This window comes from Cryptomeria japonica, chromosome 1, assembly GCF_030272615.1.
Source record: "Cryptomeria japonica chromosome 1, Sugi_1.0, whole genome shotgun sequence".
NCBI classification, from domain to species: Eukaryota; Viridiplantae; Streptophyta; class Pinopsida; order Cupressales; family Cupressaceae; genus Cryptomeria; species Cryptomeria japonica.
This window is the reverse complement of record NC_081405.1, coordinates 639,884,728-639,897,557: the sequence shown is the minus strand read 5'-3', so window position 1 is coordinate 639,897,557 and position 12,830 is coordinate 639,884,728. Positions and strand designations below refer to the sequence as shown.

At 39.9% G+C, this 12,830-nt stretch overlaps 1 protein-coding gene across 3 annotated transcripts in view; it reads right to left on the bottom strand.

Annotated features, from left to right (window-relative positions):
• The window catches only part of LOC131042497 (poly(A)-specific ribonuclease PARN-like), a 43,983-nt gene that overhangs the window by 19,193 nt on the left and 11,960 nt on the right, over nt 1-12,830 (bottom strand). For all 3 annotated transcript variants that reach the window (XM_057975809.2, XM_057975810.2, XM_057975811.2), the window contains 3 exons: nt 5,959-6,089; nt 5,626-5,817; nt 5,430-5,542 (listed from right to left, as the gene is read on the bottom strand). In XM_057975809.2, the coding sequence (XP_057831792.2) occupies nt 5,430-5,542; nt 5,626-5,817; nt 5,959-6,089 (436 nt within the window). The remainder of the gene's footprint in view (nt 1-5,429; nt 5,543-5,625; nt 5,818-5,958; nt 6,090-12,830) is intronic.

The window sequence follows — 12,830 nt, the reverse complement described above, 5'->3', positions numbered from 1 at the left end:
ATTCCATGTTCGTCGGACTTCAAGCCTCAGACATCCACCTTGTCTTGTTCACCTATGTTCGGTGTTGGGTAAGCCAAACCCTTGATCCCCAATCCTAAAAGTCCTCTCTAGGGTTCGTAGTTCTCAAGTTTGTCGAGCTTCGAACCTCCAGGTTTAACCTTGATGGTTATGTTTTTGGGGCAACAAGGTAACCCAATACCCCAAGCCCAAAAACCTAATGCTCGTGTTGCGTCAAGGTTAAGGTCGAAGGCCTACCCTCAATACATCAGAGCATCAAGGGTAAGGATGAAGGCCTACCCCCGATACATCAGAGCATCGAGGGTAAGGCTAAAGGTCTACCCCAACACCTCATTCTTCAGTAGCTTGTCAAAGATCGAAGGTCAAGCCTTCAGTCTAACTCTTGTCATCCTTGGGGAAAGAGTTAAGTTGAATCCCCAACCACAGAGGACTGATGTGGTTTGAAAGGAAATAGGGTCTCCCAGTTAAGCAATCTCTTGGGTAGATTTTCCCTATCTTGGAGGATCTTCCTTGGTCTTCTTGAGTGGATTGGAGGAGAATGTGCCATCATCCTACTCCTCATCCCAAAAACTGTCACTGGTGTTATCTCCTAGGCTTTTTGTCATTGTTGTTAGTATTGTTAGAGTGTGTTGGATGTGGATTGGAGGATGATGTTCCCTAATCCCATCATTGTTTGGTGTTGCACGAGAACATAATCATGGGATAGTGCATAATTATTGTTGGGTGTTGTCCCCTCCCTTGTAAGTTCTTCTTGGTGAGTTGCCCCTTGGTTGTTTAGTCCTTTACCAGTACCCCTTGCTTATCCAATTGTGAGGTCATTCTTGTTGTTGTTGCCTTCGTGTCATTGTGTTCCCATGACACTTGTGTGCACATTGTAGTGCAAGTGCGAAATGTTATGTTGTGGCTTTGGTGTTTTGGTTTTCGTGTTTCAAATAAAAAAATTGTTCTACCAAGTTTTGCATTGGTCCTTCAGGCAAGGCATTCCAATAAAACATTGCATTGACCCCTTTTTTGTAAAGACGCTTTTTAATAATAAAGCATAAGCTGCTTTTCCATGAATATAACATTATATTATTAATATCATTTATCTTACTTCGCCCCATTAGCCTACAGGAAATAAAATGATAGACTCAGGGACACCCAATGACTTAAGCTTGGAAAGAGGACAAGACATTAAGATCTGCCCTATGCAAAATTTTGCAGTCCATCATTTTAGTGTATGCAACTTCAAATCTTACCTAATTCAAAGGGGGTTCAACTACAACAAGAGAAGAAGCAGACATATGTCTGATATGTGGATTTTTCCAAAGTTTTTGAACTACCTTGTACAAGACCTCTTGTTTGTAAACCCACCATCACCAACATGGGCACAAATGGATTTGGCCATACACACGTTATGCAAGGCCAATTTTGATTATTATTGTGCTAAGTAACATGTAGACAAAAGGAATCTGAGGCCTCAAGGAAGAATACTTGGCCACCACAAGACGGAGATGCATAATGGATTTAATCAAAACAAGTTGGTGGGGCCTACAAGAGCTTTGAATAATACAGTTTGGATGACAAAGAACATGGTAGGGCTGAGAAAAGGGGAAGTATTTAATTGGGGCAAGTTGTTAAATACCATAATCCATGAATTTATGTCTATATAAAATAAGGGATTCTATATGCCCAACATTCAATAGGACTGTTCATTGATACAATATACACTCAGGCAACAAATAGTGAACTATAGCCCAATACTTCCTATGACCTTTTATGACCGTATATTTTTCTATAGAGATCCTTGGGAGTGTAATATTTAAATGTACAAGGACCAAGAAGAAAGCATTCTAGAAAGAAATGGAAAAATATAGCAGAAGACACAACATCTTGAGAAGTTGCCACAAAAGAAAGTGAGCAAGAAGAAGAATCCAATGAGGTAGAAGTACAAGCTCTTCCTTCAACATCTCCAACAACCACTCTTCCCATTACTGATGAGGCACAACAGATTAAGAAGTGGCTTGACCAATTAGGAGCTCCCCTGGAGTCACTAGAAATTCCTCCAATGAGTCCTATGCAAGATATATGAGGGTTTCTGCATATGACTGATCTTTCAGGACGGAGTATAGAAGAAGTCCAGGTCTTAGCACCAAGCAACTCCATTCACATGCAGAGATCACTTCCTCCACTCCTACACATTCTAAGCCAGCTAACCCTTTGGATGGACAGCCAAAGATAATTTCGACACATTTTCTGTAGTCCAATCAAGCTGATCCAATGGGTACTGTACAACAATTTATTCAGAATTTTGAATCCATGGCTCACACAATGCTGACAGTTTGTTTAGTTTGCTCTCCCCCTTGGTTTTACAAGAGGCCTTGTGTATTTAGAAGCTGGTTGAGGAGTACCATATGAAGTTTGTCCGCATATTTTTAAACCAAGGTTGGCCAGGGCAACTCACACAAAGTTAAATGTTCAGATCCCTCCTTCTGGAGCTTCAGATGGAGAGATTTTGGCAGCTTTGTACTCGATTGAGCAAACATTTTCACTATCAATATGTCATGTTGCAAATTGAGGTGTGCACAAAAATAAAGCTTCCAAGGAAGCAGATCAAGTAGCATTAACTTGCCAAACTTTGCACAATGAGTTGGAAACAACAAAGATTTCAAGAGCAACTGGCTCAGCAAACCCGACTCGCTAAACCTGGAAAAACATAGCTGGCAGCCGCAGAAGAAGAAATAGTACTGCTCAAAACCAAAATGACTAATAGTACAAGTCCATGACCAGGTATAGAAGAAACTTGTGGAAGTTGTCCACATGGTTAGAACCTCTAAGCAGTGTAAGTCATTGCTAATAATCATTTGAAACAATGAACTGAAGAGGATTCTAAGCTTCAGCCTGCCTGCCACTCACCAAACTCCGACTCCACCTTTTTCTATTTCAGCAAATGCTGAAGCACCGCCAAGGTCGTCTCCTTCCCCCAATATCCAGTGAAGTAACTCATTTTGTTTTGAGTAGTCAGCTGGAATCTGACTTTTCTTTTGGCAGGGCTATTATGTCATTCTCTTAATTTATTATTGTTATGTTATGTTACTATGAATGCAACCAACTTTGTGCTAATGAATTGCTGGCTTGTGGGTAGTGTTGAGCTTTTTAGTTTGGAACTTCTGCAAAAGTTCAGTGTGAACATGCAAGTAGTTCGAGTTATTTTTGTTTTGTAATTCACTTCAGTGATAAAGTGAAAATCTTTTATTTAGTTAATTAAGTCTAATAAAGTGCAGGTAAGCACTAATAATTTAGACTTATCTTCCAAGTCATCTCTTGCATGAGATAAGGTTGCTTTTTTTCTTGTGAGATAAGATTGCTATTTTGGAAGATTAGATATTTAGCAGAATAGTATAAAGATAAATGCAAGATAGAAGTTTAATAACCCGATACAGTGTAAAAATTCCATGCAGCTGTTAGTTTGACAATTGTGGAGGTTTCCACATAACTATAAGTTTTCAAAGGAATGCAAAGCATATTTCAAGGTGTAAATTGTTTGCATACTTGTATTCACTTCTGTAGTTTGAATTTCAATGATTTCTGTAATTAATTCAATGTTTTCAAACCATTAGGTAATGGCATCGTAATTAAAATTTTAACAAGTAGTTGCTACGGATTAGTTGTCAATGGTTGCCAACAGTTGTGCTCTAATTGGCAACTATCAGGCAACTTATATATGTTTCTAGTAGTTGAGGAAGGTGTCTAATAGTATACATGTTCCTCTCTGATCTACATGTTTATTATACAAGCAATACATTGGAATAATTGTAATGTCCCCTAATGGGACCCTCTTAAATTCTATCCTAGAATCACAATTTTAGTACATAGAGAGAACAATAGAAGGACACTAATGTCAACTAAAGCTTGGTCTGGAACCACCAAGCACCAAGAAACAAGATGTTACTACCTGTAACTTAATAACAATTCTGATCTGATTTGATCGATTCCATTTATTCAAATATGATTGAGAGTGCAGAGATTTATTACTTTATGAATAAAATTCCAATGAATTAGAATTAATCTCTATCTATATTCTGATTAATTGTTCCCAGAGTTTAGAGTATGCTCAGTCCCGTATCCTATCATGTTATATTTATATTAATTTGTTGTGATTCTGTGAATCTGATTAGAGTTATTATTATAAAGCTGTGAACATACAATGATACTCTAGTGACCGTGTGAATACCTTCCCAAGGCAATTGGCCTTCCTCTTGTGTGTCTCTTTTACTATCGTGGTATTATGCTGTGTGATGACTGTTATTAGTCAGACTTTCTTTCTTCCTATTCCCCGTGCTCCCCCTGCTTGTCTCTCCTTATTTTCCTTCTTACTTATATCCCCCCGTTGGATGGGAAAGAGTCTCAATGGTTATGTCTCTTCCCTTAAGAGATGTGTGAAGCATTATGATTTTTGATGACCGTGGTCTTTGCAGACTAAAACAAGCATCGGTCCATAATATTTATTAATAATTGTTTTTAATATAATTTAACAGTAATTATTATTGCAAATTAATATTCATTGTGTTTATTTAATAATTATTGTGAATATTATTTAATGATAATTAATATTGATTGCAGATTTATATTTTATTTAATAATTTATTATTATAGAGATAAATGGTTACTCATATTTAATAATATATTGCTGATAGAAATAAATGGATGATTAATCAGTACAATATAAGTGTATTGATATTTACTTTAATTTAATTTTTATGTTTATTCTTTTGTATTTTAATTTGATTATCATTATTTAATATTTATTACTAAATTATATTTCAAAGTGGGAACATCACAATAATGTAGTCAATGATCTTCATCTACAAATACTTGGTATATTTCGTTATGTTCTATTTATATTGCAATTGGTAGTGTAATAGTTTTGGAAGTGAACAATATCTCCATGCACACCCTTTTAATGTAAATAAGTATTCATTTTGTAGATGGCCAATGTACCATTTTGTGTTAATGGTTTCTATATATTTTTTGAACAAATATTTTTACAAGAAAACATTTGCCAAATCTCTTCAATACATTTTGTGTTATCCAATAGATATGATGTAATTATCACCTTTGATGTGTCTCAAAATTATGGTTTCTTATAGAATTTATCAATCTATTTCATTACAATATATATTTTGTATGAGGGGATTAATAGAAGCATGAATCTTCTCTGGAATTTGATGAATAAGATAAGTGCTTCCTCTAGACAACTCTAAAATCTTTATAATAAAATACCCAACCAAATTTTAATTCTGGGCTACATGAGTAAAAGAGAAAAATGAGGAAAGTAAATTAGTTTGCCAATACCAAACAATACTTTGTTATATGGATAAGAGAACTTTGTTTCAGGAAGGAAAATTATGTTATAATGAATGTAGCCTAACCTCTAGAATCAACTGCACTTGGTGATTGCTGGTAGCATCAATTCTCAAACAAGGTCTTGTGCCAAAGATTTCATTGTTCAGAGCTATTGTCTCAATAGAAGATACCACTCTGCCTGCCATAAGACATACACTAACATCAATAACCAGCTCACAATACAAAAAGAGAAAAAAAAAATGAAAATTCTGAACTCTGCACCTTCAGATGCATTGCTTGAGGCTGAACAAGCATGTATCCAATGCTGCATCTGAAATCTAATCCTTTCCATAAAATTAATATCAGCAGTTGACTTATTTTGAAATGATGAGGCAGGATAAGCTCCAAACATCCTTGTACTCCCATACTGCTGCATTAAAGAAGCTTCTTGTGCCCTTGATAAATATGAAATGCCTATGAGAACAACAAAAAATATAAGATCTGATGGACTTAGGGTTTCTCATATAATATTCCCTATGTGGATTATTCATTGGAACAAATATATACTTTAAAAGGCACAAAAAACAAAGAAATAAAAATTTTCTTTGAGCTCACCTTCATATACACAGGAATTGAAATCAAAACCTTTTTGGGCCATAGAACTTATTAATGATATTTGGCACAAAAAACTGTAAGAAGGCATCCCAACCCTTAGCTCATCACGTGGAAACAAATGAAAATTATACCTGCCATAACACAAACATTTAAATCATGAATTGAACTACCACCATTGCAAAAGATTTTTTGGAAGGATTGACTATAGTAGCTATTCTTAAGCAAAACAAGAATAAATTCAAATATGATAATTTTAAATTTTAAATCATGAATAAACAATAAGTATAGTCTATGTTGCCAATTTGGGTACAAATAGAGGGTACATGATACGGATTTGGGTACACAGGTACGGCAAAAAAAAATTCATTGGGTGGGTGCAGGTACAGATATGTCCAAACCTCAAAATTATAAAATATAACTATAATTGTATAACTATAAGAAGAGTGTGATTCACGGAGTGTAATTCAAAAGGTTGATGATCAAAAAAATCTCACACAATCAAATCCAGAAACTACTAACAATATTTGAATGGATTGTGGAAATCTTATAGCTTTGGTTTAAAATTGATACTCATAAATCGATAATTGCCAATAAATAAAAAATTTAAATACCTCATAATATCATATTCATAATTTGCAAAAGTGATAATATTCAAGTCTCAAAATATCATCACACAATGAAAATTCAAATTACAGGCCATATTTAATATCCATATTCATCTTCATCAGAAGCATCAAGGTCAACATTTGGTTCAACTTCATTTGAACCACATTCCATTAGGCTGTCACTCCCACTAGCTACGTTTGTATTATATGTAAGAGCAGCCTCATGATCATCTATAGAGACTTGGGCAAATTGTGCAACTATAGCATCTAAATAAGCACACTCAGGGGCTAGATCCCAATTCCTTGTCACACCCTCACTATTTTCAAGTTTCTTATGTGACAATAGACAAAGGTTGGAGTGTATGTACACCAAATCCTTTGGAGTGGATTAAGGAGTATGTATGTACTCCAATTTTGCTCAGCTGAAGAAGAACTTGCAACCTGTTGAGTTTGCATGCAACATTTAGTATTTAATTTTATAATTCAAGAATCAAAACTTAAAACATAAATTATAAAATAAAAAATATTTTAAAATGATTGAATTGAATGAAAAATGATAAAAATAAAAAATAAAAAGATACATACTTGGGAGAGAATTTTAATTGCAAAAGGCTGCAAGAAAAATGGAGCCTTGACCATGTACATACCACCACTAATCAGCATTCGTCCTTTATTTGGCATGAAGAGCAGAAACATCATGATTTTTTGAAGAATGAATTGGCCAAACTCACTCAAGGCAATATTTTGAGTTTCATCATCTAAATATATCTTTCTAAATGCAGTCTTATAGCCCGTAGTAACCTCCGCATCTCTATATGGTGTCATCTTCCTTGGAAATGCAAGTATCTCTTTGCTATAATACCTTGGCATCAAAGCAAATGCTAAGAGATGTAAGGGGGTGATCATCTTGTTCCAACGATCAACAATAATATGTTGCACAATTTTGAAATATGTTTCCATTGGGTCATATTCATCGGCCTCTATTATTGCTCTTATTTTCTCCACCATGGAGTCCATGCCATCATAAATGTAACCCAAACATGGGTGATTAGTACCAACATACCTAATCGAGCTCATGATGGGCTCGGTAAAATTCAAAACATATTCCACACAATTCCACCACTCATCATCAAGGATCCATGCTCTTACTTTCTAGGCTCTTTCTATGTTTGACTACCTCCATACACTCCACAAGATGTTGATGACCATAGAACTCAACGCTGTTGGTGGCAATATTGTACACGGAAATAAAACTAGTTAATTAAGTTGTAATTGTGTTGGTTAGTTGGCAACCGAGGGGTGGCAGTTGCGGTGCGACAGTTGGCGCTCGCACCCCCTCGGTATCTTTATATACTTCCAAATGTAACTTGTGACGGACAACAAGGATGAATGGAATAACATCTCTTATACTTGTCTGATATCTATGGTGTTATTATTCTGCATTACGTGCTTTATGTTTTAAGTTATTCACCCGAGAGGGTAAACATTTGGCTAAAAACTGAACTGAATAACTCCCTGGTGTCATACAACTACGCGGACTTGCAATGCCTTCCCTCACCAATACTTAGCTTCAGGCTTCCTTCTCACAGTACGGACAACCGCAACACTTACCGTGACATCTCTAATGCCCTTTGCCCAACTCCAACAAGTGTACTGTAGCTCAAAAATAAACTGGGGTTGAGGGGCAGCGCCCCTCGCGGGGTCCGTGGACAGTCGCAGTACAGGGCGGGGTCGAGGGGCAGCGGCCCCGCCGCCAACACCAATTTACTACCTTCAGAACCACACGAAAGTCCATGGTGCACATCATTTTCTGTGATATTTTAAGATGCAAAACCCTTCTTCTCCACTCTAAATTTCCAGTGTCCTGGCTCCAAACTCCATCGAATGATTTTAAATCTAGTCGTCGTTTTTTTTTGTTTTTGTTTTTGTTTTCCACTGTAATGTCCCCGATGGCACCCCGGCCATACAACCTCCCCGTACGGTCAACAACAGCACTGACACCTCCAATCGGCCACCTTCCCGTGCGTCAACACCCCTCCATCGTACGGCTATGTGTTTGTTTGTGCGGGGGCTGCGTATTTGTTTGCGTTTTCTTCGCGCCTTTATTCCTTGCGCCAATGGCGGTCCCACCGCCGGTGTTGCCACCGCACGGTGTTGCTACCGTATGGTGGCTCCACCGTGGCTGTCTTCTTCTTTTTTCCCAGCCGTACGGTCAACTATCGTACAAACCTGTACAGTCGTACGTTTTTTTGGTTTTTTTTTAAATTTAGTTGTCTAGAGAGTCTTCGGCTCGGGTCCCCTGTCTCTGGGATCGCCCTTCATCTTTCTTGGTTTTCCTCGCCCAAGAGTCTCCCACGTTGGTCCCGTGCCTCTCAAGTCGCCTGCCCGGCCTCTCGAGTCCCCTTCCATCCTCTCAAGTCCCCCTCCGGCCTCTCGGGTCCCCTGCGCGCTTCGCGTGGTAGGGTTTCAATTTGGACTTGTTGGTGGCAAGTCTATTTTCAATGCCCTTCGCCCAACTAGGAGAGTGCTCTGAGGATGAGACGGGGTCATTGAACGGGCTCTTCCACTGGCAGATGGAGGATTATGAAATGTTCCAGAGCTATAGGCTCGAAGTAGAGGAACCAGCGCAAGTAACAGAGGAGGTGTACCTGCCAGAATACAGAGAATATTGGAAGGGAGACGCCCCAAACCTCGGTGACATAGATAATCCCAAGATCAATTGTGTCGGCAACGATTGGAGCCTTGTGTGGAAGGCCGCAGCTTTCAAAATCTTTATTATTCTCCTTCTTATGTACGGGAAGGAGACCGTGGTCCCTGTAGAATTTGTGGTTCTAGGTCTTCGAATGGCCATTGAAGATAGACTTGCCACCAACGGATCCAAATTGAAACCCTGCCACGCGAAGCACGCAGGGGACCCGAGAGGCTAGAAGGACACCCGAGAGGCTGGAGGGGGACCCGAGAGGATGGAAGGGGACTCGAGAGGCCGGGCAGGCGACTTGAGAGGCACAAGACCAACGCGAGAGATTCTTGGGCGAGGAAAACCGAGAAGGATGAAGGGCGATCCCAGAGACAGGGGACCCGAGCCGACAACTCTCTAGACAACTAAATTAGGAAATTGGAAAAAAAAAAAAAAAAACATCGTACGGTCATACGGGTCCGTACGACAGTTGACCGTACGGCTGGGAAAAATATATATAAAAAATAAAATAAAATAAAAATTTTAAAAAAAACAACCGTACGATCCGTACAACGACCATACGAGGAAAAAAAAAAGGCGCATGATCGTGAGGGCCACCGTACGATGGAGCCACCAAACTGTGGGACCATCGGCGGTGGACCACCGGCGATGGAACCACCGAACAGTGGGACCACCGTGCGGAACGGTGGATACCACCATGGGTGGACACCCGCACATAAAAGCCCCGGATAAGTCCGCACACGCAAAGGAGAAGAAATAAAAACCCTGCACCACGCAGCCCACGCCAAACAAAAAAGGACGAAGAGAAAAAAAGGAGAGACGCACAACAACGTAGCAATACACGCAGCCCCCGCACAAACAAACACATAGCCATACGGTGGAGGGGTGTTGACCGCACGGGAAGGTGGTCATACGATTGGAGGTGTCAGTGTTGTTGTTGACCGTACGAGGAGGTTGTATGGCCAGGGTGCCATCGGGGACATCACAGTGGGAAAAAAAAAAAAAAAAGACGACGACCAAATTGAAAAATTATTCGATGACATCTGGAGCCAAGACACTGAAAATATTAGAGTGGAGAAGAAGGGTTTTGACATCATAAAATATCACGAAATGATGCGCGCCATGGACTTTCATGTGGTTCTGAGGGTTGTAAATTGGTGTTGGCGGCCGGGGGGCGCTGCCCCTCGACCCCGCCCTGTACTGCGACAGGGAGCGCCCCTGGGGCGTTGCCCCCGGACCCTGTGAGGGGCGCTGCCCCTCAACCCCGTTGGGGTGCTGCCCCAAACCTCGCGGGGGCGCTGCCCCTCGAACCCGCTGGGGGCACTACCCCCAGTTTATTTTTGACCTACAATACACTTTTTGAGTTGGGCGAAGGGCATCAAAGAAGGCACGATAAGTGTTGGGTTGTCCCGACCTGTGAGAAAGAAGCCTGCAACTAAGCATTGGCGGGGAAGCCATAAGCCGTAGAGGGAGACGGATTTGGAGGTTGCGAACAAACAGAGTTTGAGGGAAGGCATTGCAAGAACGCTAAGTCATACGACACCAGAGAGTTATTCAGTTCAGTTGTCAGCCTTTGGGGAGTGTGATGGAGGATTTGAGGCGTCTCCTAGCCTTTGTGCCAGAGGGTTGTGGCCACCTCCAGGCAAGGAATGGTACGCTTTGAGGAACTTGGAGTATGTCTCGGCTGGACGTGAGGTTGCCTTGGTGGATGCACAGAAGGCTCGGGAGGAGCTGACCACCAGGTTGGAGGTAGTACTAGCGTGAGACTTAGCTCAGCATACCGAGGAGTTGGATGCCAAGAGGGCAACACCGGTGGCTATCGAGGACAAATTGGCTAGGGAGACAGTATCATTTGAGTAGCAGTTGGTGGAGGCTGCGACTGAAAAGCATGTTTTGCAGACAAGTTTGGTTTAGGCACAGGAGAACTGTGATGTCAAAGAGGCACTTGAGCATCGGATGGTAGCAGCCAAGGGTTTTCAAGCGAGGACGTAGCAGGTGTATGGGTTCCAGGCTCGACTGGTGTCAGCAGTTCTGTTTAATGTCATCTCTATTTTGTATTAAGTCGTCCAGAGACGACTTCTTTTCTTTTGGGGGGGATGATGTTGGCGGCAATATTGTACACGGAAATAAAACTAGTTAATTAAGTTGTAATTGTGTTGTTTAGTTGGCAACAGAGGGGTGGCAGTTGCGGTGCGACGGTTGGCGCTCGCACCCCCTCGGTATCTTTATATACTTCCGAATGTAACTTGTGACGGACAACAAGGATGAATGGAATAACATCTCTTATACTTGTCTGATATCTACGGCGTTATTATTCTGCATTACGTGCTTTATGTTTTAAGTTATTCACCCGAGAGGGAAAACAAACGCCTCTTGCACCTTTACAAGTCATCTTAAGACGATTGTGTGAGATACAAATCATATTCCGGCAACCTAACATGGTATAAAAAAATACACGTCATATATCAACTATAAAAAATTTAAAAAATTTAAAAATTTAAAAAAAAAAAAATTACCTTCAACAATTCCAACTTGGAGAAGGTATAGAATATGGCTTGTGACATGTGATGATTACTCACAAACATTTGAATCTCCTCAACCTCAGCGTAAACTTGTTTGACCCAATCAATTTGTGTGCCAACTTTTTGCAAAATTAAATTCAGTGAATGGACTGCACATGGTGTCCAAACAATGTGATGATTATATGTAGCCTCCACTATAGACCATCTATCTGCCTTACAATTTTTACCATTGTCCATTATGACTTGGACAACATTTTGAGGCCCCACCATCTCAATGGATTCTATGAGGATATTGGCAATGAAACTCGCATATTTTATTTGCCCCTCACAATCCACAGCCTTTAAAAACATTACCATTTTAAAGGGCACTGCTATGTCATTGATCAATGGCCTATTTTTGCAATCTTTCCATCCATCAGAAATAATGGACACACTTGTTTCCAGCCACATATCTTTGATCACTCTCAATGATGTCTCTACTGAAGCATTCTCTTTCACCAATAAGGTCATTCACCATTTCATACCTGTTGTGACCTATTTCACACATCACCCCATCGCAGATGGGGGGACCCCCTGTTTTTGCTTTTTTTAAGGGTTTTGTCCTAGCTCTGCTGTTTCGTAAATCCATTTTCCTTTGAGAGTTTTGAGTTAGAGTTTTTAAGTCATCTCGAGCCAAATGGAGAAATCATGCTCAGAATCATGGTTGAATGTTGTCAAAGTGTTTAGAAGGTCTGAAGGATGAGGATCGCAATTGCTTTGGGTCATTTCTGACAACTTTCTATTTTTAGGAATTTTTGCTTTTTTGCTTTTCTAAAAATAGAAATTTTTGTTTTTGGCACTTTGGGCACACTCTGGGAAGCAACTTTTTTTGGCTTGCTTTTTGCTTTTTTCTGCTTTTTTGAAAGTAGAACTTGGGTTTTGTTCCTCATGTCATTTGGTCACTACCCATGTTGTCGGATTCGAGAAATTTTGCCTCTAAGTACAAAAAGCAGGGTTTCTGAGATTAGGGTTTTGGTCCTCAGGCCATATCATTACTGCCCATGTTCT